Source organism: Camellia sinensis, chromosome 2 (genome assembly GCF_055761805.1).
Source record: "Camellia sinensis isolate YWXY chromosome 2, ASM5576180v1, whole genome shotgun sequence".
NCBI classification, from domain to species: domain Eukaryota; kingdom Viridiplantae; phylum Streptophyta; class Magnoliopsida; order Ericales; family Theaceae; genus Camellia; species Camellia sinensis.
In genome coordinates, this window is record NC_138962.1 from 178,216,199 (window position 1) to 178,230,468 (window position 14,270).

Here is a 14,270-nt window from a genome sequence, read left to right on the forward strand (position 1 = left end):
TTAAATATTTACAATTGACCACAAATATAAAAAAATTTAGAAAACAAAAAATATAAATCCACCCCACCATTCACACCCAACGGCTGACAACCACCTTGCTTTTTCTCCCTCATTCACTCTTTTCGTTGGCAAGTAGTCGTCTCTATCTCCAATCTCTCATCTTTCTCCCTCATCTTTTCCCTACCACCACCACCAGATCTTCATCACTACAACCACTCCCCTCTTTCTTTCTCTTTCTCTCCATCTCTGTCTCACACAATCCCAGAATCACGCCCATGTTTCTTTATCTTTCTCTTCATCTTCGGTGAAGATCAATTGATGAGGATCACAGATCACAAAGCATTATTCGATAGAACATAGGATTTCGGCTTCATCTTCTCTAACCCTCTGTTCTATCTCTCTCTCTAAACCCTAGCCCTTGAAATCGAAACCCTATTGTATCTTCGATCGATGTCTGAAATAAACCGAAACCCTTGATTGAATCAAGTCGAAACCCTTGAAATCACTTCATGAAGAAGATGAAACCCTTGAAATGAAACTCAGAGCATCCAAATTGGCTTTCTGAAGAAGATGAAGCCGACTCTTTAGAATGCTGAAATCATCTGAAATTCGTCAACCATCTTCAAATCCAGGTATTTTTTTTGGTTAAAATTCGCTTCAGATTTCTTGAGATTTGTTAAGATTATTTGAAATTTGTTTGAGATTGCTTCAAATTTGTTTGAAATTACTTGATTGTTGTTGTTGTTGTTGTCTGATCTGTTGAGCAAGTTTTGGTGAATTTTGCTAGCAAAAAAAAAAAAAAAATGCTAAATTTGTATAAACAAATGAAAAATTTATCTATAAATCTCATATTGAGGAATGAAGATCTATTTATTCCTAGGGATTTTCTTATAGACCAATTAGGCTCATTGATTTTGGAAATATAGATTTAATATATTATTTGGAAATTAGATTTACGGTTATATACCCTTGTTTCTATTATGTTTCATTCTCTTTTTTTCTTTTGTGCTAGAAAGCACACAATCTATGAGAATCAAATTTGGGATGATTTTTATATGAGAATCTTTTTTATTTAAAAAATATTTCAAAAGGAATACAAAAATGACTTGAAATATGAGATTTTTCAAACATTTCAAAAAGAGTACAAAAACTCCTTAATAAAATTTGGACAAATGTATAATTTCAAACTGTAATACTCCAAAAAAAATCTTTAGTGTTTTTTTTTCCAAACGTAATACTCCAATACAATACTCTAAAAAAATTCCTTAGTGTAACATTCCAATGTAATACAAAAAAAACTCATTAGTGTACTTTTTTCAAATGTAACAATCTATTGTAGCACTCCAAAAAAAGGATGTGGGACTCTTCAAACCATTCCAAAAGAAGTATAAAAATGCATTAATAAGCTTTGAGCTAATGTATAATTTCAAACTGTGAGTGCTATATTTGAAAAAAGTACATGAGGGAGTTTTTTGGTGTTTTGTGTGTGTTACACTAGAGTGTTATGTTTGGGATTACATTGATTGGAGTCTTGCATTTGAGAAAAGCACACCAAAGAGTTTTTTAGTGTCTACATTGGAGTATTAAGTTATTGGAGTGTTACATTTTTGTTCATAATGTGAGATTTGTTCCAGAAGGATGGAAAATCCAAAACCTCTATAGTGCAGATTGCCCAAATGTGTAATTTTACATTTGGAGAAACTCATTTTATCTCAAAAAAATTAAATCCAAACATGTAAGTGACTATCCTTTTGTATAATTTTCACTTTAATGGGACATTTGGGTTCATAAAAAAAAAGTAAGGACACAAGATCACATTTTGGGATTTATTGGTACTTCACCCTAAACAAATTGGTGAATTCTAAATTATTTGTTTTGGAGTTTTTTCTAGGAAAGGATGAGAGAAGAGGGGAGGGAAGGAAGGAAAGCAACTGGTTTTAGGTGAGCTGGCAGATTTGGTAGCTACCAAAGCTTGTGCCAACTTTGACACAAGATTTGGCAAATACCAAATTTGGCAGCTGCTATAGGATGCCATTGGAGAACTCATCTTTGCCCAAGTTGCCATATTTTGGCAATAGCAAGTGTTTTAGCAATCCATTGGAGATACGGTTAGTAGAGTAATTAGTGGAGTCATCAAAATCATATTTGGTTGTATTAAAATGTTGTAGGACTATTAGTTCAATTAGACTACCGATCCTCCCTAAGAATGGGATTAGCATACCCATTGGGGAGTTCGGTTTGCTAATCCAATCCCTTTGAATTGAAAATAAAAGACCATTTTTAATATTATTATGTTTTAAATAATTTATTAGTGAAAGAAATACTTAATTTTTTTTATAAATATATTTTTTTATATTTAGTGAATTTTTAAATGTTTTAAGCAAAAATTTATATTTTTTAGAACCAAAAAAAATAATAATAATTATAATATTGAAAATACTAAAAATTTAAAAATATTAATTTGATATAATAATACTATCTCTAGCATTACTAATCCAGTAACATTTTTTATCCTACATCTCTAACCTAATACTAACCTAATACTAGTACATTAGTAATCTCCTCACTCAATTACACCATACTTTAATTCCTTTCATCCTATGGAGCCATGACCTATATGTGTAGAAATTTGTGTAGTCTTACCATGGAGTGGTTATTGGGTATTCTTGAAGAATGGCCATATGGTGTTTTCACGTATTGTGATTGTTGAAAAAAGTAAGACTCATGATTTTGTGTCAGGTGATTGAAACATGAAAGGCCATGGCGTATGATGATTAGTGAAGGAGTATGAATACATGACACTCTAGGAGCATTGAATAGTTTTTCCTTAACATGAAAAAAGGATCATATACATAATTGTTTTGGCGCTAAAATAGTCAAAAAGTCACTACAAAAAAGTGTAACTGTTTTCTCTACTTTTTCATGTACGTTCATAAAAAATAAAAAATTCAACTAAAATAATTAGTTCCCAAAACAACCTATAGTTAGGTGCCGTTTGTTTCTCTTGATTAGGAGAATCGAACTAAAAAATATAGGGTAAAATATAGTTTTAATTTGATCAATTTTATCTTAATTTTTCATATTGTATCAATTTAATTTAATTAATAATATTTTTTTAGAAATTAGACTGGAATTGAAGGGGAAAGAAGTCTTACTCATTCTCTTCAAAATGACTGGGGTTGATGCCCATTTTAAAAGATCCATTCCCTTTGGGATAGACTGTTTTTGTCCTTCGTTTAATTCTTAATAGATGTTATCAATTTGATTAAATAGATATAATTGAAAAAATAATTGTTTAGTGTAATATAATACTTTTTTTCAAAAAAAACTAAAATCTAGTTTGGTAAATATATATATACTTAACATTTTTTTATTTTTTAAATACATCTAATCTAGATGCACTTAAATAGTATAATATTTATGAAAAACTCTAAAAATATTCACCAAATACAAAAAAAAAAATAAAAATAAATAAATAATCAAAAAATAAAAAAATTTAGTACATTTTCGTATTTGTTGTATTCAATGATTTTTTCAAAATATTTTTGTACAAATTTTATACTTTTAAAGTATATCAAGATTACGTGGATCTAAAAAATAAAAATAAAAATGCTTTAAAAAAATCATTAAAAATATGAAAATATGAATTGAAAACTCAGAAAATTATTTTTGAAAACTCAAACCAAATAGAGTATTATTTGTAAATTTAAAAGTTTTGTAAAACTATGCACAAATAACTTAATACCTATTATGATTTTATAATATACATAAAATCAATTGATTTTCTCTTACTCCGCCCAAGATAAATTAGTTGTATTATGTTTAAAATGATTGATTTTATTTTTCATAACATAAAATAAAAATAAAATTAACATACATTGTTAATATAATGGCAAACTTGCATTACCTTATTGGTGGGACACTACAAACCAAAATATACATTTAACTATCTTAAACTTTATTCTTTATTGAATTATTTATCCATTAAAATCATAAACAAAATATAGTATTAAATTTGATAGATTCTTGCAATCTAAGAAATTAAAGAAGTAATGAAAATAATTAAATTTTAATCTTAAATTACAAAACTAAAAAGAAAAACAAAACAATTGAAATCATGTATAGTCACTACAACGAAATGCACTTTTGGTGACTAAAAAAAAATTTAGTCGCCAAAAGTTGTGGAATTGGTGACCAAATAGGGATGGCAATCTGAAATTGGCCCGATGGGGACCCGACCCCCCGATCCCGAATATAACGGTTATTCCCCGAAAAATACCCCCGACGGGCCGGGGATGGTGATAAAAAAAAAATCCTCGATGATATTCGGGCCGGGGATGGGGACACATGTTTCAGTCCCGGCCTGCCCCGGCCCCGGCCCCGAGCCCCGCCCCGTTGGTCCCCCCGAATGATATATATATATATTATATATCCCCGGTCATCCCTATCTTTTATTCATTTAGATATATATATTTATTCATTTAGACTTTTTTTGATTTCATCTCCATCTACTCTCTCTCATAAAGTAGATCTACTCTCTCTCTCTCTCTCTCCATTCCTCACATCTCTCCTCCTCCACGGATCACATCGCCATCATCTCTCTCTCCCTCACTCACGGCGGCTCCTCTCTCTCCTCGCAGAACCCCCGCAACCACAGCCCTAAGAATGGCCACGGCGGCTCTGTTCGGCCTCAGTCCGTCGATCCTCCACCACCACATCCTCTGCCGCAGATCTGAACAACACATCCTCTGCCCGTCCTCCGCCGCAGATTTCGACATCACTCCCTCCTTCGTTGCAGCACCACTTCTATCCGGCCTCCGTCGCAGCTCCGGTGTTTGACCTAGACGACGGTATACGGCTTAAGCACTCCCTCCTCCATCGCAGCACCACTTAATCACTCAGATCTGTTTTTTGTTTTTTTTTTTCAAGTTGTTGATCACCAATTCATCATCACTCAGATCTGTTTATTTATTTATTTATTTTTCAAGTTGTTGATGATGAAGATGATGATAGATATGTTTGTGTGTGTGTTTGTGTTTCAGATTATTTTTTTTTTAAGTTTTTTATTTTTAAGTTGATGATTGTTGATGATCATGAAGAAACAGATTTAAAAAAAAAAAATTGTTGTGTTTCTGTGTTGAACAAAATTAAAAAAAAAAAACAAAAACAAAAACAGGTCGGGGATTTTTCGGGGTTGGGGAAACCCGATCCTCGTTAGAGAGCGGGGGCGGGGGCGGGGACGGGGATTTTTTGGTCTTCGGGGATCGGGGACGGGGAGGGTGATCCCCGGCCCCGCCCCGCCCCGTTGCCATTCCTATGACCAAAAACTTTTTTAATCACAAAAGTATAATATTTAGCTACTCATTGTTTTCTAGTCGGGATGTATTGATTATTAACGACTAAAAAAAAATTAGTCACTAAAAATGACACAATTGGCGACAAAAAAAATTTTTTAGTCGCCAAATATTTAGTTTTTGCTACTAAAATTATTTAGTTGCTGATTAAAAAATAAAAAATTACTTTTTCTCTTTGGAGACTAAAAATTTAGTCACCAAAAATCTATTTTCAACGACTAAAAAAAATGTTAGTCGCCAAATAGTTAGTTTTGGCTACTAAAATGATTTAAGTCGCCTAATGAAAAATAAAATTTAATTTTTATCTTTGGCGACTAATTGTATACTTTATCATTACTTATCCTTGTGTCCTTATATTTTCTGTATTAATTTTATTTGGTTTAACTTATTAAAAAGCCCTCAATATAATTATGTTAAATTTGTAGATTTTTTTTTTAATCTCAAAAAGGTCAGTATAATTTATTCTTTATTTTGTTTCACTTGTTTTCTTTTATATAGGAGTTTCTATCGTAAGATAATTTTATTAGGTAGATTGACATTTATAAGAGTTTACCTCCCCATTCTTGTGTTTTTCTCCTAATTTAATTCCCTTTAGGGAGAATTGAACTTATGATGTCTCCTTAGGATTAAACCTTTAGAAGAGTCATGCATATATAAGGCCCATTTGGGAAATGATTTTTTTAGTAACTTTTTGACTAAAATGTGAGGGAAAAAAAAAAACAATAATGATATGCACACAAAGAACCAAATACAGAACCAGACACATAAACTGTTCATCCAAACGACCGACCAAATAGCTGACCGGATGACAAGGTTGTTGACCACAACTATTATCTTGTCAATCATAGTTGTCATCTTATTGACCGCGACTATCGTCTTGTCGTCCGAGGTTATCATCTTGTCATCTGGTCGAGTGCTTGGTCATCTAGCCGGTCATTCAGATGAACAATTTCTGTATTTGGTTTTGTGCTTGGTCCTATGTATGCGTAACATTATTGAAAACATAAATAAGTTTGAAAATGACTTTTTTAACTTTTTACTAAAAAAATTGTATAAAATAGAGTGAACGGAAAAAAAATTTGACTTGAGTTGAATTTTTTGAACTTTCTAATACTTTTTTTTAACTTTTCCACTGAAATCAACACTTCCAAGCGTGGCTGATTATTGACTACATATCTCTTAAACTATAAAAAAAATATATATATATATTATGTTGACCTCTTAAATTATACAAACATATAAATAGACCTCTTAAATAATTGAGAACTATTACTTTGCCCCTAAACTATAAAAATATATAATAAATCCCCTAAACTATTGATATGTTTCACTTTGACCCCTTCTATTAGAGGGTTCAATTGATACATTTTTATAATTAAGGAGTTTATTTGTACACTTTTATAGTTTACATATAGCATTATTGTATATATAAATATTTTCCCTTATCTTATAAATAATTTATTTATTTATTTAATTTTATTTTTTTAACAACTCTTATCCTACTAAAAAAAAAACTCTTTATCATCTTGATGCCCTCTTTTAATACATTTTAATAAATTTTTGTATTTTATTGTATTCAATAATTTTTTTAAAGATTTTTGTATAAATTTTATACTTTTTAATATATCAAGATTAAATGGATCTAAAAAGTTTTAAAAAATTGATTAAAATATTTTTAAAAATTACTAAAAATATAAAAATACAAATTGAAAACTCAAAATTATTTTTAAAAATTCCAAACAGTAACTAGTCCATCTCCCTTTATTGTACGTTGCGCCTCTTAAATATTTTTAAAAATTCCAAAAATAAAAAATTACATTTTATCTTTGGTGACTAAAAATTTAGTCGCCAAAAATCAATTTTCAGCGACTAAACAAATTTGTCGCCAAATAGTTAGTTTTGACTACTAAAATTATTTAGTCACCGAATGAAAAATAAAAAATTAATTTTTATCTTTGGCAACTAAAAATTTAGTCGCAAAAATCTATTTCTAGCGACTAAATAAAATTTTACTTGCTAAATAGTTGGTTTTGACTTAAAATTATTTAGTCGCCGAATGAAAATTAAAAAATTAATTTTTATCTTTGGCTGTTAAAAATTTAGTCACCAAAAATCTATGTTCAGTGACTAAAATTTAGTCGGCAAATGTGTTCAAAATTTTAGTGGGAAATTTAGGTTGTGTTCGGAAGGGTTTTCAAACTATAATTCTACCCACACATTCTAATACTATGTTTGGATAGGGTTTTCAAATTATATTTCCACAACAAACAAAAAACTGTGTGTCAGGCGAGATTTTCAATTAATTTTTTTTAAATTTGGCTTAACCAGTCGTCCAACCGGTTGACTGGCCGGTCAACCGGAACAGGGCAAATTTATTTATTTATTATTTATTTTTTGCAATTGGCACCTTTTTTTTTATGTTTAATAAAACAATATTTTCGGATTTTTTTTAAATTTTTTGAGCTTTAAATAGATTTTTGAGTTGTGTGTTTGGTTATGAGTTGTAAGTTTTTGTATTAGATATTATATGTCACATCAAAAATTCTCACTCAATTTAATACTCTTTTCAAAACTCATTCACCAAACAAATTTTTCGCACTCAAATCATAATTTCAAAACTCACAAACTTAAAATACGACTCTATTCTCAAATCATATTTAAAAAATTCTACCAAATGTTACCTTAGTCTTCACACTGTTCTTTCTCTCTTGCTCTCCCTCTCTCTCTCTCTCTCTCACACACACACACACAGAATCAATCACCCCGCCCTCATCTCAGCATCACACACGACCACCGTGTCCGTCAATCTTCCACCGTCGAACATAGCCACCACAACTCACCATTGCCTCGCCTCCCATCGACATTCAGGTTATTCAGTCCTTTTCCGACTGAAGTTTTTGACTGATTTCGATACATGTAGACATAGTTATGTATATATATATCGTAATCTTCGTTCAATTTTTTGTAGATTTCTTCGACATTGTGCTTGCTTTCTTTACCGATTAAAGTTTTGACTGATTTCGATTCATATAGTTATGCATCTATCGTATTTAAGTTTTGATTTTGACTGATCCATCCACAAAATTGTATTATCCATCCAACCCGTCGATATATCTGAACATCACGAAGGTACTCTCTCTCTCTCTCTCTCTCTCTCTCCCAGATAATTCCTCAGAGTTGCAGATCTTGATTCGCCATTGAAGAACTCTCGCTCGGAAGCCCCTCTCTCTTTGTTTCTTCTCTTCCTTCTTTTCTTCTTATTTTACAATCTTAATCTGCTCCTAGGGTTTGGATTAAGGCCATAGAGTTTGGATCGATGGATTCATTATACATCCCCTGCGTTGAGCATGCGAAGCAATGGCTTTCCAATTCCAATCATCCAATCGATTCCGATCCGAATGTTACTTGTATGCATACTTCATCACAAGTTTTTGATTTTGTGGATTTTTTTATTTATTTATTTTTTTCTTTTCTGTGTGTTTTGGTGAATTTGATTCGTAGATGTGGAAATTATGCCTCTTTTCAGATGCCCGTGCATGGCTCCATGGTGCCGGTCCAAGTGGAAGGTTCGGATGAGCAATACCAGCAGGTAGAAATTGATTTCCTCTGAAAAAATTTGATTTTTTCCCTCTTCTATTTGATAATATCATGATTAGACATGCTCCATTAAATCACATATGAATTACATATCTGATAATGATATTATGGTCTTTGCTAAGTTTGCATCGGTTTGTTTTGGTGATTTTTATTTATCTACAACTCCCACTATAGTGATGAACAAAGGTATACAGTAAGTCTATGGTTTTGAGGCCTTTAAGAGTTGAGATCAATATAATGTATCAAGTGTTGTTGGTTGTCTACTATTAACAGAAGAAAACTATGTTGTCTTGAATTCAGAGAATTTAGTGCAAACAGAAATATTCAGTTAACCTGGTTTTCATTTTTTAATATTACTTGCTGCTGTACCAAGGTTATTCTGCTTTGCTAAAGAATAATGTGATTACAGGACTTTGAATTATTGCACCATGTTATAATCTTTTAATCCAGTTCTTCACAAGAAAGATAAATACCAATTCAAATTCAATCCTTTGCCAAAAGTCAATCACAACTTTGTTTTGAAAAATTACACTGGTTGCACTCTGTTTCTGCAATGTCCTTGTGCTCCTCTTGAGTTGTTTTGACGAGCTCATTAATTTAAAATGGAATTGTTGGTAAATTGGGGAGCTGTGTGAGACTATTAAATTAAGGATTGCAATGTGGATCAAAGTATCTTGCCCCTCCTTGGATTTTTCAATTAATGATATTATTTTCAACTTGCAAAAAGTCAAAGTTTGCATTAGGGGGATTGGTTAGCAGGCCTGGGGTAAAGTATTTAGGCTGGTGATTTTGCTTTAGGTTTGTGCTGACATTACTTGTTTTTGCTATACAATCTTTTGTACCATTTCCTAATTCCATGTTTCGATACCCATTTAGGCTTTAGTTATTTTAAACTTTGTGTCAATCACTCCTACACCTATATAATCTCATATTAAATAATCTGAATTTTTTTGTATGGTTGGGATTGTTTGTCTTACTTTTTGTTGAATTTGGATTGAAGGTTTACTTTAAGGATTAAACTAGGATTAGTAAGGGACCTATTTATACATCTTGTGGGATTATTTTAAAGGGGAAAAACTCTACTTTAACTTGTTGGATTCATAAAAGTGAAGTTATTCATTATCTTCATCAGAAATATGCCAAGGCTCCTCTATTTGCTGTTGGAACTAGTATTGGTGCTAACATTCTGGTATGTAGTGATTGCTGGATCTGTTTCATACCTCATATATTTAAGTTTGACTTCGAATGTTTCAAATTATTCTCTTAAATTGTTTCATTAGTTTTTCTTTTTTGTATTCTACAGGAATACTGTGTAAAGATCACAATTATTGTTCAATGCATGTTATGAGAAAGTTGTGTATCATGCGTGTTTACTTGTCGAGATGATTCAAGTTATGTCTTTTCTTTTTTATATTAAAATATTCATACACACACACACACATACACACATATATATATATCTGTTTTATGCTTTGTTTCCATGCTTGGCATTTAGCCATGATGTTAACAAGTTTGGGATTTATGCCCATGAAGCATTGAAATCTTTTTGACTGCTTTATGTTGTACTTTTTTTGAAGTCATTATTGAGAAGTAGATTCTTGCAAAGTAGAAGATTGGTCCAAGACAAGAGACCCTCCTCTTCTGTGGCAGCAAGTGAATTGGGTTTTTTGAGGCAAAGACACACACAGTGGTTTAAGGTATTTGGTTTTAATGCTATATCTACAATAAGAGTGGCTTCTTTCTTTTTATTTCTCAGAAATATTTTTCCTGCACTAACTACCATGCAAGGTTGCTTTTACTACCTGCCTTATTTGGGTGTGTGTGTGTCTTTGTGTGGTGGTCTGTTTTCCTATAGCTAATGCTTGTTATTTTGGTTGTGGAAGAGAAAATCATGTTAAAGTAGACCCAAACAACTTCACCAAGTTTTCTAGCAATTTTCTAGGTTACAAATTTGATTCTAGTGAATTACATGCTTCATGAATTCATTGTTCAGAATTGTGGTGTTGACATATTGTAACATAGTATCTCTGTGAAAGTAGCCATTTTGTACAAATAATGCCAAAGGTTGGGTCTGTACTCAATCTACCTCTCTACCCACATCCAATGGGGACTAAACTAGGCATACTCTTTTTTATTTTTATTTTTGTAGTATTAAATGGTAGTTTCTCACCTTTGTCCTCTACGTGGTTTTACGACTCACAACTCTATTGCAGGGTTCAGATGGCAATTGCCCTATTTGGTAAGAAGAATTTTATTTATATGATACTAAAAGTTCTACAAAAATACTTCACATATTGACATTATTGTTTTGGAGAACTTGGAATTGTTTTGACATTATACAAATCAGAGGAGAAACGAAATAACACATTAATTCGTTAACTAATTAATTAATTATGTAAAAAAAGACGAAATTGCTGTCACAGATTGCTTCCCATGACAAATACGACCTGTGACAATAGACGGAATGTAATTTGGACCCGTAGATTAGGAGTTCGAAAATGCCTTAAACTTGGTCGAAAAATGGTGTTCCGGAGGCGAAAATTCAAAACAGCCCCCGAACTACCGTGTGGCTGTCACGGACAGCTTCCCCATGACAAAACGACCTGTGACAAAAGACGGAATGTAAATAGCACGCGTAGGTTGGGAGTTAGAGCCGAAAACGTCTTAAACTTAGTCGAAAAATGGAGTTCTGGGGGCAAAAATTCAAAACAGCCCCAAACCACCATGTGGTTGTCATGGACAGCTTTCCCATGACAAATACCACCTGTGACAACAGACGGGATGTAAATAGCACGCGTATGTTGGGAGTTAGAGCCGAAAACGCCTTAAACTTAGTAAAAAAACGGCGTTCAGAGGGAGAAAATTCAAAACAGCCCCCGAAACACTGTATGGCTGTCACGGACAGCTTTTCCATGACAAATACGACCTGTGACAATAGACAGGATGTAAATAACGCGCGTAGGTTGGGAGTTAGAGCCAAAAACGCCTTAAACTTGGTCGAAAAATGGTGTTCCGGGGGCAAAAATTCAAAACAGCCCCCCCGAACCACTGTGTGGCTGTCACGGACAGCTTCCCCATGACAAATACGACCTGTGACAAAAGACAGAATGTAAATAGCACGTGCAGGTTGGTAGTTAGAGCCGAAAATGCCTTAAACTTAGTTGAAAAATGGCGTTCCGGGGGCAAAAATTCAAAACAGCCCCCGAACCATCGTGTGGCTGTCACAGACAGCTTCCCCATGACAAATACGACGTGACAAGAAGCGGAATGTAAATAGCACGTACAGGTTTGGAGTTAGAGCCGAAAGCGCCTTAAACTTAGTCGAAAAATGGCGTTTTGGGGGCAAAAATTTAAAGTCCCGAAACCACCGTGTGGTTGTCACAGACAGCTTCCCCGTGACAAATACGACCTGTGACAACAAACGGAATGTAAATAGCACGCTTAGGTTGGGAGTTAGAGCCGAAAACGCTTTAAACTTAGTCTAAAAATGGCTTTCCTGGGGCGAAAATTCAAAACAGCCCCCGAACCACCGTGTGGCTGTCACAGACAGCTTCCCCTTGACAAATATGACCTGTGACAACAGACGGAATGTAAATAGCACGCTTAGGTTAGGAGTTAAGAGCCAAAAACGCTTTAAACTTAGTCGAAAAATGGCGTTTCAGGGGCGAAAATTCAAAACAGTCCCCGAACCATCATGTGGCTGTCAGGGACAGCTTCCTCGTGACAAATATGACCTGTGACAATAGATGGAATGTAATTTGGACCCGTAGATTAGGAGTTAGAGTTTAAAACGCCTTAAACTTAATCGAAAAATGGCGTTTCGGGGGCGAAAATCTAAAACAGCCCCGAGTCATCGTGTGGTTGTCACGGACAGCTTCCCCGTGACAAATATGAAATTTCAGCTATAATAAAGCAAATACAAAAAGTAGAGATGGTGTAGATCTCCTTAATAGAACAATTGGATAATAAAAAAATTGGGAAAAGAAAATCTTGGCAACATTCCTTCTTTTTTTTTTTCATGGTCATATTAGGACTTGAAAACTTGTTTATTTTGATGGGCAAATTACATACACCCCACTTGAAGTTTAGCTAAATTACATATTACCCTTTGAGGTTTCAAAAATTACATCCTGCCCCACCGCTGGGTTGGCACCAATGGGGCTCTCTGATAAAAAGACTACCAATGTGACTTCCTTGCTAACATGGGCTTCCTCCCAAAATTTCACCTTGGACATCCATAGGACTCCTTCCAATGGATTTCTTATAACATTCTTGCTGAGATATTGCAAATTGCTACCCCTAAAAGCTTTTGACTCCATATGAGCCTAATCACCATTGTTTCTGTTTTTGTTTAGTTTCTAATTACTTAAAAAATAAAATGATTTTGTAATTGATTCCATGAAAATAATAACTTTCAAGTTGTATCTAATTTATTTATTTATTTATTTATTATATAATTGTAAATGCGAATGTTATTCAATAAAATGTTAATGGATATTATTTTTTTGTTACAGATTGATGATGTTGGCATGGATACAGTGATGTTTTTGGGACAGATTGATGATGTTTGTACGGGCGTAATTTACATTATATTTTTGTTTATGGAAAACATGTACACCTGATATGTTTTATTAGTAAGATTTTGTTTAATTTGGATTTTAATTGTTGGTTTAGATAGTATACGTATTTGTTGGATTATACTATGTTTATGGATTCTTATTTTCTTTGATATGTACAGTTAATAGTTAAGTTTTGTATATGGTTGGAAATTGAATGCTACAGGTTGTGGAGAAATATTTTTATCAAATGGTTGAGAATCGAATGAATGAATGAATGAATAATTTTGTATATGTGCAAGTTACAGGTGGCGCAAAAAATATTACTGAACAATTTATAAAAACTTAATGAGAGTTTTTAGTGACTAAACAAATATCACATGTTGACTTTGGCTACTAAAACTTTAGTCGTCAATTGTAAAAAAATTGAAGCTTTTGGCTATTAAACTTTTAGTCGCCAATTGTAAAAAAAAAACCTTTTGGCTACCAAATTTTTAGTCGTCAAAAAGTAAAACGTTTAGCTATCAAATAATTAGTCGCCAAGCATATATGCTCAATTGGCTACTAAATAATTTAGTCACTAAAAGTAAATATATATATATATATATGTATATTTAATTATTGTTAAAAAATATATGGCGACTAAAATAGTTTGTTGTCAAACATACAAGCTCAATTGGCTATCAAATAATTTAGTCGCTAAAAGTAAAAATATATGGCGCTTAAAGTTTTAGTTGCCAATAGGTCACTTTTTGGCTATCAA

At 32.7% G+C, this 14,270-nt stretch overlaps 1 protein-coding gene across 5 annotated transcripts; it reads left to right on the top strand.

Annotated features, from left to right (window-relative positions):
• Nucleotides 1-81: 81 nt before the first annotated feature.
• On the top strand, nucleotides 82-13,708 carry LOC114273999 (uncharacterized). 5 transcript variants are annotated; one of them, XM_082906903.1, is made up of 5 exons: nucleotides 82-632; nucleotides 8,640-8,761; nucleotides 8,856-8,943; nucleotides 10,529-10,648; nucleotides 13,466-13,708. In XM_082906903.1, exons 2-5 carry the CDS (start codon nucleotides 8,712-8,714, stop codon nucleotides 13,571-13,573), a joined length of 366 nt encoding a protein of 121 aa, XP_082763029.1. In that variant the 5' UTR covers nucleotides 82-632; nucleotides 8,640-8,711; the 3' UTR covers nucleotides 13,574-13,708. The 5 variants fall into 5 exon arrangements, with proteins under 5 accessions (XP_082763029.1, XP_082763046.1, XP_082763042.1 ...); XM_082906920.1 differs by having other exon boundaries at nucleotides 8,881-8,943; XM_082906916.1 differs by lacking the exon at nucleotides 82-632 and adding an exon at nucleotides 7,763-8,483 and having other exon boundaries at nucleotides 8,881-8,943.
• Nucleotides 13,709-14,270: the final 562 nt, after the last annotated feature.

Coding starts and splice junctions, on each gene's coding strand:
- LOC114273999 (XM_082906903.1), top strand. CDS start 8,712: ATGGCTTTCCAATTCCAATCATCCAATCGATTCCGATCCGAATGTTAC. Junction 8,762..8,855: donor TTCCGATCCGAATGTTACTT/GTATGCATACTT, acceptor TTTGATTCGTAG/ATGTGGAAATTATGCCTCTT. Junction 8,944..10,528: donor CGGATGAGCAATACCAGCAG/GTAGAAATTGAT, acceptor CTTTTTTTGAAG/TCATTATTGAGAAGTAGATT.